Here is a 17,998-nt window from a genome sequence, read left to right on the forward strand (position 1 = left end):
TGATGGTCCTGACATGAATTTTAATTTCCAAGAAATGCTTGCTTAAGGCAGAGAGGAAGGGAACTCTTAGGTTTAATGTGAGACACGATTTTATTCTGTCAAGTTCTCTCTTTTTATAGTTCCCTTGGCCATTAAATTTTGTTGTGGGGTTTTTGTTCCTTTGCATTATAATTGGATATTATATTTCAGGGGAACGAATGAAGTCAAGAATTGTAACAAAATTAATTCACTTATTAGTTCGTATTCTAAGGGATTACTTGATTTTTCTCTAGTTCCTAAAACTTCCCTATGTCTTCCCTTGGAAGTTAAAGCACAACCACTGGTCAATGCATGACCAATGATTCTTTTCATCTAAGACAGAGCCTCTCAGATTGAGAGCAGTTAAAGAGCTAAAAATGCTGGTTCTTCACGTACAAAAGCCAGCACCACTTCCTCTGCAGAGCACTGTTTGTGAAATGACTTACCTCAGAACTTCTGAACTGCTTTGTAACTCTTTTCTCCTTTCCTTGCAAGCCCCTTTATGTATCTCTAAAGTAGTTGAGGCCAGATAGCATAGGGCTTTGGATCTACATCCATAACATTATTCTAAAAACAATGGGGAGCCAATTAAGATATCTGAGCAAACAACTTTGCACTTTGGAAGGAGGACACTGTCAGCTTTGTGTTGAATGAACCGAGATGAAAAAAGCTTGGAAGGAAGGAGAACATTAGCAGATCCACATAATGATCCTGGCGCCGGTATCTACACAATGCAAGCAAAATCCTTCCTAGTTTTTCCTCATTTATCCTCTCTCAAACCTAGTCCAGCCACCAGGATCTATCACCTGGATCCCTGCCATGTTTTCCTAACTCATTGCTATACAACCAGTCTTGCTTCCCTATAATCCATTATCTCTCCCAGCAAGCTAAACTCAACTTTAAAAACCAAATGATTTCCCATCATACTTAGAATGAAATTCAAGCTCCTACTGTGGTACATGGGGCCCTGCCCAATTTGACCCCTGTCTGCTTCTCAGACCTGTACTCTCATTTCTGTTCACTGGCTCCTACTCTCTGGCTTCCTTGGTTCCCTGAACAAGCCAAGCTTAGTCTCACCTCAGACATATGAGCTTTTGTTCCTGTCATTCCATTAGTCTAGAGCATGCTGTTCTCAGAATTTTACATAGCTGTTTTCTTGACTCAGCTCAAGTATCACTTCCTCAAAGAGTTCCAGCGTGTAGTGCCCCATCCTTTTCTCTTTGACTCCCTACTCCCAGCCCAAGATGTTCTTTTCATATCAGCTGGTTCTATTTTATTTATTACCCATATCACAATTTGAGATTATCTTGCTCATTTGTTTACTTGTTCAAGATCTATATTCCTTGCCTAGAATGGAAGTTCTATGAGGTCAAGAATCATGTCTACCTCATTCACCTCTAGGTCCCCAATACATAGAGTTTGCTGCACCTGTTCATGGTGAATCCTCAGTAATTTCTTGTTGAACATATGAATCTGGGTAAGAAGTAAAGAAGAAGGGAAAGACGGTTGAACTGGAAGAGAAGAGATATTTAAAAGAATTAGAGACAAGATACAGTGGATAGGTTTGATTATTGGGTATCAGGAGCCAATGGAAGGAGGGGAATAGATAATGGGTTTTCACTTGGACAGTAGAGAAAGGCCAGTGATGCCATCAACTCAGAGAGAAGTTGGTGGAGTATAATGGATGGGAGTGGCCAACGGATATTTGGCTTTGGCCTTGAGTGTGAGATGCTTCTAGGTTTATGGGGGAAGCCCAGCAGGTATATATAAGTTGAAAAGAGGCCAAAGCCAAACATTTAGATTTTGGAGCCACTTGCATAGTGATGATAGTCCATGGAGACTGAATTTTGCCAACAAGAGAAAGTATGTAACTGGAAAGAAGAGAACTTTAAAAATGTGCAGATATTTGTCCAAACATCCTTGTGTACAAGAAATCATGCTGGCACCAGTGACATCTAACAAACGAGGAGCAAGGGCTGGAGTTTCATGGGACTGGGGATGGAGACGCTAACAATTTGGCAGATAGAGAGAGACTGTGCCATTCAGGCAAGGAGAATGACAGCACTACCATATGGTGCCCTCTGACCTGCCCAAAATATCTCTCTGTAGGAGGCTCTGCACCCTGAAGGGATCTGTGTGACTGCTCTGCTTCCTTCCCTTCAAATCCATAAGGGGTCCAGAAAGAGAACCGGGTAAGCTTAATGATGCAGCTTCATCCTCTAATCTAGGCAATGAATAATGCAGAACAATTTGGGGCAAAACATTAAGAAAAGCTACATTTCTTGAGCACTCACGAACTAAGTACTCAATACATATTCTCTTATTTAGTCCTCGCAAAATCTCTAATAAAGAATGACAATTATTACCCATCTTACAGATGAGAAAACTGTGGCTCGAGAGGTAATGTAATTTTCCCAACTGTTAAATGATGGAGGTGGGATGCGATTCCAGAATGGCCTGATCCCAAAGCCCACACTTTTAACCACGAGGCTCTAATGCTTCCCTATGTAGGAAATAATTGTTTTTAGTGCTTAAATTTTGTTGCCATATTCCTTTGTAAGTTTCTTTCCCTTTCCGTCCCAAAGTTGTGAATATTAGGTTAATACGTCAGGCGAACTTTTTTTTATAGTAGTGAATGGTAGCCAAAATTACTCTGAGGTTGTCCTTTTGTGCTGAACAAAAGTAACTCATTCTTTTATTAGATCTCCTCTGTGTTACACAATTGCCTTAAAGAACTGCCATTGCTTACAGACAGTCTACTTTTCCAAACCCTTAGGATGTCCTTAATTACAGGGCTCTTGGGGTATCTGAAATAGAAATTAGTGTTTTGAATCTTCCTCCACCTCCACCCCCGAGTTTTAACTACAGGCATATCCCGTTTATTGTGGAAACCTGCTCTTGGAAATGGTCATGTTAGTTAAATTGGTGCTCTATGTGATTATTATGGCATGATAGAATGGAGATATGCAGCTGTTGTCATACTTTGGCAATTACCCTTCTTTCTCTTCAAGTCTCCCGAAGTTGCGCTATGCCTCTGGCCTAACATCTCTTCTTTTTATCCTCAATACTGTTGTTAGCCAATCTTTCCAGGCTGCCATGAGGCTTATGCTACTCTGCAGAACGTCAGAGGATTTCTCCCAGGCAACTTGTGTCTGCTGCTCTGGGTTTCTTAGCCTATCTCCTTGGAGGCACTGGGAGCTGTTGCAGCGAGGCCTACCTGCTGCCATCCAGGATCTTCCTCAATGTCTTGTAGAATTCTTAGCACTATCACTTGCATATTTTTTGTCTGCCATCTTGAACCAGTGTCCATTGGCATGAAAGTAATGGCAGAAAGAGGGACCTGCTGGAGTAAGCACATGATTGGGAAAGGCCCCACAAATGGCTCTTAGTCCTCATTGGCTGAGAACCAAATATAAATTAGCTGTAGGTTCTAGTGCTGTAATGGGCATACATTTATATCCGCATATAAAATATTTCTGAGATCATCAGGATTCTAATGAATCAGCCCAGTTTGGGGCAGTTCTAAATGCATTCTAAATGAGCATCCCATAAATGTGTAGTAATGCAAAGTGGCACTTCCTTTAGCCCATCCATAATTTATTAATGGGCACTTTGTGCTAGGCATGATGTTCCTTAGAGTTTCAAAAAAATGGCTTCATTCTAGTTCGCTCCATGCCTCTCTCATGGAAATTCTTGCAGTTTTTTCCAACAGCAATCACCGCCTCCTCCATGCTGCAGTAATCAGCCTCCACATTGGAGTTTCAGGGTTTTCCTTTATTTTGCCCTGCTGGATTATCAGCTTGCGGAGGGTAAGACTCATGCCTGATGAATCTTCGCCTCTTCTACAATGTCTAACATAGTTCTTTGTACAAATATATATGTAAATACTTGAGTAAATGGATGAAGATAAATGACATGAAGTAGGAGAGGGATTTTCAAGGAGTTTAAAGCTTCTTTTGTTGGACTCCCTCAACCTCAGCTGTTGTTACTAATTTGGTGTCTGGGGAAGGACTCTTTGTTGGCTCTGATTAGCCAGTGGTTCTGCAGATGAACTTTTTTGAGAGGAGGGGGTTATTATTGTGAAGCTCTGAGGTTTTCAACCTAGAATTTGTTGGTCACTTTCATTGGGCAGTTTCTTTCTTTCTTTACACTTATAGGCATAAGTATCCACGGGAAAAATGGCACTATAAGGAGTGCATTTGCTTTCTCTCTTTGGTGAAAATAAGGACTCCATCACTTCTCCATCCCTGGCCCTTTTATCTAATTTTTCATCTTAATTTATTATTTTATCCGATATCCCATTTAGGGGTAATCTTAGCCTCTGTGTCCACTATGATGGCACTTCAACAACAGAGATGTATGTAACCACTCTCAAAACCTCATTTACATATATGAAAAATTCAAAGGGTTGGTCAGGACACACAAGATTGGATCCAGTTTCTATCGGATACATAAATCTTTTTTTGTGTCACTCCATTTGTTCATAGGCATTCTTTTTCCTGATGAATGGCAACCATATTTCTCAGAAAGATAGATGATATTGTCTCCATCTCAAACAATTACCTGATATCCTCTGGCAGCCATTGGAACCACACATTGCAAACCAGCCTGTCATTTCGAGAGACCCTAGGGTAATGGTGAGATGTGCTTGAGGCTCAGATCATTGTCTGTAAAGGTAACATACAATTTCTTTGGCAGAATTTCTTTGGCAGAAACTGTGCAAATCTGCATTCTACGGCAAAGAGTGATGTTTCCCAACTCGTGTTTGAATTGTGTGCCATAGCCCTTTATTTTGTGTGCCCAGTATGTGTGTCTGTATAGGTCAACTACTACTGGGTCTTTTAACTCCACACTCCACTCCACACACATTTTTGGAAGGGAAGCAGAATGACTGACACATAAAATGGCTGTATTAGAGTTGCCTGGTATCTTTTCAAGTTGTTTTTTTAAAGTAAATCATACTTTTCTAGATCTATGCATTTGCTTTTTTTTTTTTTTTTTTTATTGTTCTGGGGGAGAGTCTTATCCCAAAAGTAGTTTCTTATTTCTAAAATCTTCTAAATTCTGCAACATAAACACATAAATGTGTATTACTCATTCTTTTGGATTCATGAAGGGCTAATTCTCAAATGCTGAGATACAAACTTTTTATTTTTCATCTCTGAAATCATTCTCCCATTTGGAACCAACATTTCCAAAGTAAAGAAAATTAGACACACCACATAAGATAGGCTTTTGCTGTATCCAGCTAGAATTTCTGGATACTTTTGTTCCAGTTGGTAGTTTGTCCATTTATTCATTATTTGTGTATTCAGTCATTCACTTCATAATCCTAACAGTCCTTGGACAAATACTTATGGAGCGCTTACACTGTGTCTGGCATGGAACCAGGATTGCAATATAGTGGTAATCTGTGCTAGGAATGTGTTGTTGTTCTGTGCGATGCCAAATCCAAATATTGGGCATATATTGAAGATATTTAGTAAAAGGAGCTATATGACTGGGTAGTTAAAAGGGGAGGGGGGGGTTGTGATCAGGCAGGTTTGGTGTGACCCGCTGTTAATAATTCAGCCTCTTGGAGCCTCTTTTAATTCTCCCTACAATGCCAGCAGTTCAAGATTGCTACAGGAGTTGAAAGAGATAATGTATGAGAAGTTGTCTGGTAGTCAAAGTCAGTTGTATTTGTTAATTTTATTAGCGTATTTGGCCACAGACACAGACATGGATATTTTAAGAAATTGGCATCAATAAAAATTTGAAACTGGAAACTTTGTCATTTCTTACTCTTCTTGTTGGGGTGTTCCTTTTAATGGCTCTTTTTTCATTCCAGTTTGACTCCACACTGAGTCTGTGCATGATCCGTTTGCAATGGTGAATTCATAAAGGCTGGTTTTTTTTTTTGCAGCTAGTTTATTTCTCTGGACTTGACCAAATGAAAAGGTCCCTCCTAGCCTGGAGAACTCAGTGTGTTGTTAAATAAACCAAAATCAGCTGCCGTATTTTCCCAACCAACAGCTTGTTCCAATATGACCCTTCCGACTTCTTAACATATGATTTTCTTGGGCTAACTTGAGGATACACTCTTGCTCCTGCAATTAAATTCAACAAATACATAGAGAGCACCTTCAAAATATGATCTCCTGTGCTACTGGTTGGGGGATAGCAAGATGAATGATAAATGATCTCTGCCCCATGGATTTCTTGCAAACAACTCAAAAAGCAAGGAAAGAAGTGCTCTGGATACCAAAAGGTATTTCAGAGCATACATGAAACCCCCAGCTTTGACTTTTCAAGTCTTCTAATAAAACAATTCAATATTGTTCCTTGAACTAAGTCTTTACATTTGTTAGTTGGTCTTTGTCTTTCTGTCCTCCTGCTGTGCCCCATGGGCAGATGCCACTGGCAAGATTCATTTCAACCTGTGAGAATGACATGTTTGGATTTAGTTGTAAAAAATGCCTTCCACAAACCAAATCCTACACCAAAGTGTCTGTGCTGAATCACTGTAAAATGATGTGAGATATTTTGAATGAGCCAGCCTGTTCATTTGCTTTCCTCCATTCATCATCCTTTGAAAAATGTAGCCACTTATGAAGGCAGGAGAGTATTTTTTAAATGAACTAATTGTCCATCTCCAAGGACAAATGTGCTTAGAGTTCAGGTATCGCTTTCCTTTCTTCTGTTCCCCTGCTTGAAGGAAGAAGCAGACTTTCAGAAAATGCATTGGTCACATCACCAGCGTTAATGATTAATGTGGTATCCTTCCATCCACTCATTCACACAGACCCGTGGGGTAGGCACAGGGAGTGGAGGGAAGAGGGGCAGAGAAGGTGACTGAGCCAAACATAAATATAACCACACTGCCCATTACTTATTAAACATTTGCTATATTCCAAGCACTTCCAGCACATTATCTCTAATCCTTACATCAATCCTGTAAAGTACATATTTTTATTTCTTTTTTTTTAATGTTTATTTTTGAGAGAAAGAGAGAGAGACAGAGCGTGATCAGGGTAGGGGCAGAGAGAGAGTGAGACACAGAATCTGAAGCGGGATCCAGGCTCTGTGCTGTTAGCACAGAGCCCAACGTGGGGCCCGAACCCATGAACCAAGAGATCACAACCTAAGCTGAAGTTGGATGCTTAACCAACTGAATCACACAGGTGCCCCTTGATTTCTAATATATACATAAGGAGAATATCTTGGGAGAGGTACAGTAATTAGCTCATGATCCTAGAGCTGGTAGGTGCCTCTTTCAAACCTGGATCTGCCTGATCCTAACACCTGCTCTTTTCCATTGTAACCAGGATTTTCAAGCTCTATTCCCTGTAAGTTGCCACAGGGGGTTAATAAATTCCATTTATGCATGTATAAAACTATTCAGAAAAAAATAAAAGTGCATTCTAGAGACCAGTGACATATTGTTGCAATTTCTGACTGATTTTTTTAAATAACTGTTTTTGAACTTAAGACCTAAGTTCGTTCTGTTTTGACTGCTTGCACTTGCTGCGTATTTTGGAAAGATGACAGAGAAGTGGTTTGAAAAATGGGTTTCCTAGGTAGGAGATGAAAGGTTGACAGTTACTGGCCTACAAATTACTCTACTCCTTTACCAAGAGATATATTGTATAATGTAGAGCAAACATAATAAGGACTAAGCTGACAAGTGTAATAAAACATATGTAACAAGCATCATACAGCAAATAATACAGCATGGGTAAGCAGACTGTTAGGAAAAGGACTGTAGGGAGAGGCGAGAGTAGACATCTTTTGTTTTTTATAGCTGTTTCTAAAATATTGCTTGTGTATTTGCTGGCATTAATTGCTTGGCAGTTGGGCAGCTATGTTCTATTTTCCCCCTCATCTCCCACCAAGTCTGTATTCCACACTGCTGAGATCACAGTTTCAAAGTACATATGTATGGGTTGGCTTTACTCAACTCCATGGACAAATTGTGCACTCCTAACTTTGACCATGTGCCCCAGAAAAGCTTCCTAGTTTTGAAGGGAAACCTACAAGGTGGCCACATGTCCACACCTACTACAGAAATATGTACCATCTTTTCTGCGTCACACGCACATATAAAAAACCTTAGACCCTGCTAATATAGTCAATAATGCCACCTTCGTACTTGAATAGCAGTACTTTCTGTTCAGATCAGCATAAAAAATTTTGAAAGCCCAGGTCTTAAAAGGATCATTCCCTTGGAAGAACTGTATTCTACAGACTTCCTTTCAGAGGCATCATGGTGACATGAACTGCTTTAGCTATCATATATGTATTTTATGAGAGTATAGTTCAAGAATGTTTTCAGGAGAGACCAAGAGAAATGACTTAGACTGAACATTTGCAGTTATGTAAACCTTGTAGGTGGACCGGAGGCTTCAGTGGGTAACCGCCAAGGGTTTCCCTTTTCAACTTTAAGATTATGCTCATCTAATCCAAATTCATTCTTGCAAGGTGTTATGTTAACAAGATTGCTGTTTGCTGCTTCTTCCTCTGTTTCTTCCATAGCAAATTACTGCCTGGTATGTCTCTGAAGATTTGGCGGCTGTATTTCATCATCCCTTTGCTGTCAGTCACAGTATCCCTATAAAGGGAGATGGGTTCATTTTGTAGGCAAGGAAGCAGAAGCCACCCTGAGGTTAAGTGGTTTGTCCAAAACATATTTTAACTATATAGCACCCAAAGCTCAATAGAGCTGCAGGCATCTTTCTGCAAATAAGAAGCAGTGCTCAAGAATCTAGGACTTTTTAATCTTTGCCTTCCTTGGTATGATTTTGAGTATGAATGTGTGTTGTATGCGTTTGAGCTCAGAGATTCTCTCGAATTCAACTTTGTATCTTGAGTACCCAGCACTGTGCTGGACACAACATAGGCACTTATTAAATCCATGTGGCATGAATGAAAGGGTACCACGAATGTAAACTCGTATGGCAGAAGATAGTGGCATTTTCATTTTTAACCATTGTGGTACTATTTTCAGCTCCCCGTTTGGCCAACCCCATCTCCCCCAGCAAATCCTGAAATCCCCTCATTATTAATACACATGTGTGTAACAAACAATGATCCTTACCTACACCTGCATCGTGAGAAGAACAAAGATTTTGGAAGTAGAACTGAATTTCAATCTTTGGGCATCTTTTGTAACTTATTTATGCCTCAACTTGAGTCTAACAACAACAAATGCAGTTGCTTCTGCCACTACCAGGGGCACTACTGGTATTTAGTAAGCACACGCCTAGGGCCAGAGAGTGCGCAGGGGGTCTTACATGCATCATAGTATTTCATCTGCACAACACACCGGGGAGGTGGGTCTTCTTATCTTCATTGTACCCTGGCTCCGAGACACTGAGCCTCTTGTCCGATGTCCCACAGCCATCAGGCAGAGCTGGAAGAGGGATGATGTCTGTTGTGAGTTCTTGGTGGTTGGCACTCTGTAACCAGTAGCTATTATAATGATGGTGATAATGCAGGAGTCTTTGGGGCACGTTACACAATGAGTGCACAGCATTTCAGTATACGTTTATGAGATCATTCCCTCCCTGGTAACAAAGACAGTCAGCATAAAACTGATCTCTGCTTGAGGGGAGAAGAAACTTAAGGATGTGTTAGAAGGTAAGGATGTGGGAAATGAACACATTATTCCAAGATTAAAATTGTCCTTTTGAGAATATACTCTTCAACATTCAGCTACGGGGGTGTGTGAAGGTAGGGAACAGGAAACAGGCTAAGACACATTTTATCAACTCCTCAATTTACCCATAGTGTATCTTGATGTGCTAGAGTCTTGAATATTACAAAGAACAGGATGAAACATTCTTTCTTACTCTTCCCCTAAGAGAAATCTGTTGCTGTGTGTTCGGTCTTTGGGCCGAGTGTGGCATCCCACAGTGTTTCAGGGGAGAGCTGCCAGAAGAGAACAATAACACTAGCTGTGTTATCTGCTGACACGGAGGACAGATATACGCTTACAGCCTAGACTTGGCTTCTTGCCTCTTGTTAAGGCACCAAGCAGCTGGGCTCACTGACAGCCTCCCTGAGACACAGGCGCTTACTCCAGCACTATTTAAATCTCTCTATATGGTGTATTGCTTTGTTTCCTTCAAGCCTGTTATCTCCTTAATCTCACTTCTCATTTGTTTGCATCCCTAGCCTAAAGGAACAAGAAAATGTATTCATCAGAAGATGCTAACCCAGGATCTGCAGACCCCAGGTGAATAGGCTTCAGGCCAATCTGGAACCAAATCCCTGACCTCTCAAAAGATGAGAGAGATACCCAAGCACTGTTGATTTCTGGAGGCTCTAGGTAGATTAAAAAGTAAATATACCTAAAGAGGGTTAACAAAACAGTCATGTATTTCTAACAGTTTAACATCATAAATTAACATTTTGAGCCCCAAAATATAAAGCAATACAACTGTGCAAAGCACAGGACACTTACAGTATTTATTAAACAATATGAATTCAGAGTGCATCTCAGGTGATGTGGTCCAATATGGGTCATGAGGTGAAGGTTATCTGGTGAATGTTTTATTTTTTCAATCCTCAGAGTGTGTCTGTGTGAGTGTGTATGTAATCTCATTTCAAAAAGAAGGTTCACTGTCAAAATTCAAGGAGTTCTGGGAATGTAAGTCTCTGCCCACATTGCTTCCTGGTTCCTCTTTTTATTCGGACCTTTCTGAGAGGCTCTGCCCCTGACATTGAATGCAAACTTTTAGTCTTGTTTATTTATTTTCTAGATTTCTTAAGATTCTCCAGCCAGTCCATTATCCAAAAGAGGTTAAGAACTACTTGTCTCAAAAATAGCCTAACCTTTGAAACCCAGACAAACGAACAAAACTCCTCAATTTTTAAAATCAGAATCCTCTTATTTAAATGGTAAGATCTTTTGGACTTACAATTTAACTGAATATTGAAAACTCTTTAAAATGACCTGCCATTTTTTTTCCCAAATGGGTACCCTTGAAATTCTTGTTTCCTTTATTTGCTTCCACTCTATCCCTATTCTAGAATACGTGCACTTAAAAAAAGGACACTGGTCGTACTGAATTGGCAGTGGTCTAACCCTTCCTCCCCGCCCCCTACTCTACAGCTGTGTGACCTTGCAGAAGTTCTTTCCCTCTCTGGTCCTCAGATTCCGTATCTCTGAGATAGTAATTCCTATTTCTCAAGTTCTTTTGAGATTTAATTTTTTTTAATGTTTATTTATTATGGAGAGACAGAGAGACAGAGCATGAGCACAGGAGGGGCAGAGAGAGGAGGAGGCACAGAATTGGAAGCAGGCTCCAGGCTCCGAGCTGTCAGTACAGAGCCCAACGCGGGGCTCAAACCCACAAACCATGAGATCACGACCTGAGCCGAAGCTGGATGCCCAACCGACTGAGCCACCCAGGCACCCCTCAAGTTCCTTTAAGCTTTAAAAGGCTATGGTTTTTCTCATTCCTGTTCCCCACTTCCTGCCCAACTGTCCCCAGAATATTTTAATACCCAATCTCCAAAGTTGTTGTTATGGTGTATTGCCTATTCTGTTAGAAATAAAATGAAGCATTTGCTTATTTTTAACTAGGACAAACCCAGTACTTAGTGAGCATAGACTCAGACTCATTTCTTTCCTTGTTCTGTTGGCAGCTAACTTTTTATTCTGTCATCATGGTGAATAGTGTGTGTCTAATAATACTTAAACCAATACAAAAACTTTAAAATAAAAAAATCTAACTTTTGGCTCAGGTTAAGTGGTCAATTACAGATCTGCACTGATAGTTTATAGACACTAGATGGCGATACAATTGCACCAAATAATAAACATTTCCTTGATTGGTCCAGCATTAAAATCCCAATGATTGAGGCCAGAACAGGTTAATACATTAGTTAAAGGAAAAAAGTCAAATATAATCAGGTGTTGGAGTGTTAGCTAACACTCTGAATGTGTTCAGTAACCTGATACTTATTGAAAGAACAGATTGTTAAACTAGAAATTAATTTATCCTGCTGTTGAGTCTATCTTTAAGCTACTTCTCAGGGCAAGAGTTGGCAATAACACATGATCCCTTAAAATGTATCTAATTCATACTTTTATCTCCATTTTTGGTTTTCATTTTTTTAAAGTAGCAATTATTTGGGATGGAGTTTGCCTCACATATATTATTCATAGATGAAATGCTATATTCTGATTAGGAGTGTAAGTCCTAAGACACTGGCATTTTAAAGGAGAAATGGCCGACTTACTGTAAGCTGTTGGCTGGGCCATTATTGACTGGCGGGATCGACTGGAAGCACTTTGTTAGTGGATTAGGTTGCCCTGGAAATGCCTTCCTGAAACTATAATGATGCACTTAAGGAAGCCCTCTGGGACCTGAGTAAAATGTCTCTTAGCCGGGAGTGTCTTCCCCTGAAGTCCTCTTGGGATGAGTTGGGAGCGGGCTGGGGACGTCCGAAGAGATGCTTAGTAAAGAAACAGCCCCAGAAAAAGGTTGCAGGTAACAATTTCTATCAGGTAAGCGAAGATAATGACTTACTGATGTAAACTGTGGGCTTTCTGAGGGTATCAGTGCCTCATGCATGCTTTGGAAAGAGCATGGATAATTCCAGAGAGATTGTATTTATTTATTCATGCTGGGCAGGTGTGGGGGGGGGGAGAGGGATGGAGAAGAGGGAAAAAAAGAGGGCATCTGAATGAGGACATGGTTTAATCCCCTTTGATTTTAAAGAAAAGCCACTTTGTACCTTGATTATTGGGGTTCATTTGGTGTGGTTTTTTTCTTTAAAAAAAAAAAAGCTTTTAGAGGGGAAATTTGTCCTTCAGCAAAAATTCAGTGCATGTGCAGATTTGTTTGTGGATTTCCAAATGCATAATCACTTGTGTTTATGTCACCGCTGGGTTGGGGGGCTTATTTCTGGGGAATGGTGGTGGCGGTGGAGGTGTAAAGGCGGGAAGAAAAGGAAAAGCGAAGGCCCTTGCAAACTCCAGACTCGCGGACAGGACGCCCAGGGAAGTGGTTGCGCGGCGGCGCCGCGGCGCAGCGTCCCCGCGTCCCCGCCCCAAGCCTGGAGCTCGGGAGTCGCGTGCTGTGGCCAGTGCGCAGCGTCCCCGTGCAGTCCTGGCGACCTGTCACCGAGGACGACGTGACTCGGAGCTTCCTCCGCTTTCTCCAAGCCCTATTCCTTTAAGATGATGTAATAGTCATTTCCCTGGATGGTATCTTGCCTGCACTGCTGAAACAACAGCATCCGAACTGCACTGGGAACTGTGGAACCACCCAGCTCCGCCGCCAGCCGGAGAAGCCCGAGCTTGAGCCCCCCGCGGCCCCTCAGCGCTGCGGCGGCCGGGCCGAGCGGCTCGCGGAGGTTCCCAGCGCCTCCCACCTGCCTGCGAACATGGGAGTCCCTTTGCCCTTGCCTGGCAGGTGGGGTGGCTACCTGGGACCCCAGCAAGGCATATCTGTCTTTCTGTTTCTGGGCTTTCTGAAAGGCTTCTAAGTCCCAGTACCTTTTGCAACTCTTCTTTTGTTTTAAGGATTCTTTCTAAAGGTTCTCCCCCACCTTTCCCCCCCCCCCCCCCCCCCACTGGAGAAGCTTTGTCTGGATATTTTTCTCTGCCTCGCTTCTTCAACCCAACCACCTCTCATCACGCTTTAACTTTTTTGTGACTTGTTTCAACTTGGGATTGGGAGTGAATACATACCTATATACATACATACAGATATACATTTATATAAATATTTATATATATACAAAAATATTATTTTCTAAGAGCACATCTCTCCTGCACTTTTCATTGATACCTCTATCCTTTACCTCTTCGGGATTTGACAAGCTCCAGATGGTGGCTGTGGATTCTGACTGCTTTGCAAATGGGTATTTCTTCACAGGAGCTGGGTTTTCAGCACTAAGGTAAGTTCTGAGACTTCTTGCTTTTCCTGATCAGCAGGGAGGAAAAATCCCCTTTTAGAAGTTGAAAATCTTGTATCCCTTTTTAAGGCAGAAATACAAATAGAAAGATTTTTAATGATGATTGCTGGGGACAGAGGCATATGAATAAACATGTAGACACAAAATAGCTTGTGAGAAACCATGATTTAGTTGAATGGCTGAAATCAGTAGTTCCAGGGCTGCTTATGTCAAATAATCTCTCCCTCCCTCCCTCCCTTCCTCCCTCCCTTATTCCCTCCCTCCCTCTCCCTCCCTCTCCTCTCTCCAGCGGTGTCTCTTTTTCTGACTCATGCTGGGTTTGAGGAAATAATTTTCTCTCTTTTCCTTCAGACGGACCTCTGAGTAACTGGGGACTTGGCCTGCCTTGCCTACTGAGCTTGGGGCAGATGCTCCACATCTGAGCTTGGGGCAGATCGGATGGAGATGAGTTGATTATATTCTATGAAGTAATAGCTCACCACCAGCCAGGGTTTAAACTACTTTTGCAGCATCACTTCACCTGTGGACTCTTCTAAATTTTGCTTGCTTGGGGAAAAAACTGGGGCAAGAGAGAAGGTCATTTTTAAGAAGTTAACATCCTTCTCCCTCTTTGACAAGTTGATGCAAAGGATAAGGCTGTGACTCCATTGGATTGCGCCTTCAAATCAAAATAGGAGAAGCAAAAGAAGACAGGGACAATGGCTTTGAGTGGAAACTGTAGTCGTTATTATCCTCGAGAACAAGGGGCTGCAGTTCCCAACTCCTTCCCTGAGGTCGTGGAGCTGAATGTTGGCGGTCAAGTTTATTTCACCCGCCATTCCACATTAATAAGCATCCCTCATTCCTTCCTGTGGAAAATGTTTTCCCCAAAGAGAGACACGGCTAACGATCTAGCCAAGGACTCCAAAGGAAGGTTTTTCATTGACAGAGATGGATTCTTGTTCCGTTATATTCTGGACTATCTCAGGGACAGGCAGGTGGTCCTGCCTGATCACTTTCCAGAAAGGGGAAGACTGAAAAGGGAAGCTGAGTATTTCCAGCTCCCAGACTTGGTCAAACTCCTGACCCCTGATGAGATCAAGCAAAGCCCGGACGAATTCTGCCATAGTGACTTTGAAGATGCCTCCCAAGGAAGCGACACGAGAATCTGCCCTCCTTCCTCAGTGCTCCCTGCAGACCGCAAGTGGGGCTTCATTACTGTGGGCTACAGGGGGTCCTGCACCATGGGCAGAGAGGGGCAGGCAGATGCCAAGTTTCGTAGAGTTCCTCGGATTTTGGTTTGTGGAAGGATTTCTTTGGCAAAAGAAGTCTTTGGAGAAACTTTGAATGAGAGCAGAGACCCTGACCGAGCCCCAGAAAGATACACCTCCAGATTTTATCTCAAATTCAAGCATCTGGAAAGGGCTTTTGATATGTTGTCAGAGTGTGGATTCCACATGGTGGCCTGTAACTCCTCAGTGACAGCATCTTTTGTCAACCAATATACAGATGACAAGATCTGGTCAAGCTACACTGAGTATGTCTTCTACCGTAAGTACAAAGGGTTCTTTCTATTTTTCATCTGTATCAATTCTCTCTACAGATGTTTGTTGTTTGCACATTCAGTCAGTGTCTAAGGAATACTCTGGGTTTTGTTTGTCTGTTTTTGTTTTTAAACTCCTGAGGTATAGCTAGAATACTAGAGGCTATAATTTGGGTCTCATGTCTATCTAAGCAATTCTCATCTGTTTTATCAATGACATCACAGAATATTCAGAGGCCTCAGAAATCACAAGATGCAAATGATACTGGTTTAGGTGATATGGGGAATGAAAGCAGACATGTATGTCTGTTTGCCAGATATCGAGTTGTGAGGATAAGATGATGGTTAGAACTTGGCTGTTGGTCCACAGGAGACTGGCAGACTCAGAGTGAATGTGGTGGTGCTGTCCATTCTTTTATCGGAACTTTGGGATCTGTAAAGCCAGTTGCTGGAGACTTGCTTTCCTTTAGGGGCTTTGAAAACACAAATGGATTTAATACCAAATGATGTGGTCTTGCTTAGATAGATGGCAGTATAGACTGATAAAAAGACCCCCTATCTGCCCCACCAAGTCTGAAACTTGCTTTTATAGGCTTTACAAATCTATCTGATTCTTTAGCATTTTGTACTGAGACTTGAGTTGCACTGCAGACTTCATTGTACTGAACTTTGTCTAAGATCCGTCTAAAAGGAACTAGATCTTTGAGAATTGTCAATCACAAGCAAGTATCTCCAGACAGCTGAGATGATAGAATTACTGACATGAAAGGAAATGGGAGGGGGTAAAAGGAATGGAAGCAGTTGTTCTGAAGCATTTTAAATAAGCACTTAGAGGTCAGTCCATTTGCTTAAATGATGACATAAGGTACAGATTGCTTTGTTTTATGAAATGGCATTGTTCTAAATAAACTTTAAGCCTTGATCTCTGGAGGGTGAACAGTAAATCAGTCTGTAAAGTTTAGTGCTTGATTTAACAGTTGATTTTTAACAAGGCCTGGGGGTTGGGTGAAGAGAATTCCATAAGAAATGTTTCCACCTTAAAATTCAGTTTCCTCTTATTTTAAGGTAAATCCATAAATTTGGGGGATTAAAATGTCTATTTCTTTTTTAAACATAAAAGTATGACTGAATGTCCTGGACTGATTTTTGCCTACAGTTGTGTTTATTCATGTGGAGATGGTTCTGGGAACCCTGGTTAAAGAGGCTAGTGGCAAGCTGAGTTGTTCTGTGCTGGGTTATGGCACATTTGATTTTTAGAAGTGAGGACACACGGATTGTGTGGAAAGGACAGCCTGTGGAGAAAAATGAAATCAGCTATCAGTTCAAAAACATATTGATGTGTAATAACAAGCATTATTTGGTCCAACAAACCTATCAATGGCCTTTATCTATAATCTATATCTTCCTCTATGATGGAGCTTAGTCACCAGATACCACCCCATGGGTGTTGAGATAAGACTCTAGCTTTTTAGCCTTCTATAAAGGAATCTGACATTATCCGTAATTCTATAGAACAAATATCTCTTCCTAACTTTTTGGAAAAATGCATCGTAGAAAGAGTTCAAATCTAGGTTTGTGATATTTACTTTGTTCTCCAATTTCTAATATTTGAAAACAGCATCTTAAGAAGCTTTAGGCAAGTAAATGAAAACACACCCACCATAACCATCTCAAAAAAGACCACATTAGATTTCTATCACTTGCTCATCTAAACAAAACCCAGAAATGTATTTGCCTGCTAGCTCAGTGACATTTGGGTGTTCATCAAAGACTCATCCGTCTAACACTATGTCCTCTGTAAATTGCTCTGAACAGGTTCTGCTCTGCTGATCATATAATTGCTTCCTTCTTTGTTGGGTTTCTGAGAGGTTGCTGAGGAGCAGTTTGCTCTTCATCACTAATGGACAGGCTAGCACAAGCACAATGCAACTTCATATTGCACAGCGTATATATCATATATGATATACTTCCCTTTGTATGTAACATCCAGAGCTAAGTATTAACTCTTCCTCTGTCTTAGGACCAATAAAACTGACAGCTGGCTTTCTAGGGTGCATAACAGCTTCTGTGCAGACGCTTAACCATAATTATTTAATTAGAAGCTGCCAACTGTGCCTATATAAGCATTAATTCATCAAGCTGTTGTGCTTGGGTTAATGGGCTGAAACTATGGGAGGTGCTCTAAAGCAGGAAGTTGACTATGCAAAGATGCTCTTCATCCAGCATTAGCCCTGCCCAGCCCTGCCTAGTGCTGCTTAGCCCTGCCTAGCACTGCCCAGCACGTAGCTCTGGTGTGCCCTGTGTGAGCAGAGCACTTGGAACCACCACCTGAGAGACTGAAAGGGGCAGCATGTGTCCCCAGGAGCACCTCCACATCCTTAAAAAAACCCAAAAAAATCAATCAGCCAAACAGCAAACAAAAAAAGATGCTCTTTGAGAGAAACTCAACATGCTCCTGGGTTTTAAAAAAATTGTATTGTATACACAAACTCCTTAGATCCAAAGAATTAACTCCAAACAATCAGACACTTCTAATAACCCAGGGAT

General features: G+C 41.4%; 1 protein-coding gene across 1 annotated transcript in view; it reads left to right on the plus strand.

Moving 5' to 3' along the window:
• Positions 1 to 13,805: 13,805 nt before the first annotated feature.
• The window catches only part of KCTD16 (potassium channel tetramerization domain containing 16), a 259,111-nt gene continuing 254,918 nt past the window's right edge, over positions 13,806 to 17,998 (plus strand). Inside the window, exons 1-2 of the mRNA XM_007077946.3 lie at positions 13,806 to 13,911; positions 14,281 to 15,459. Of these exons, the coding sequence (XP_007078008.1) occupies positions 14,628 to 15,459 (832 nt within the window). The 5' untranslated portion in view covers positions 13,806 to 13,911; positions 14,281 to 14,627. The remainder of the gene's footprint in view (positions 13,912 to 14,280; positions 15,460 to 17,998) is intronic.

The sequence above is a fragment of the Panthera tigris genome, chromosome A1, assembly GCF_018350195.1.
Source record: "Panthera tigris isolate Pti1 chromosome A1, P.tigris_Pti1_mat1.1, whole genome shotgun sequence".
Lineage (NCBI taxonomy): Eukaryota > Metazoa > Chordata > Mammalia > Carnivora > Felidae > Panthera > Panthera tigris.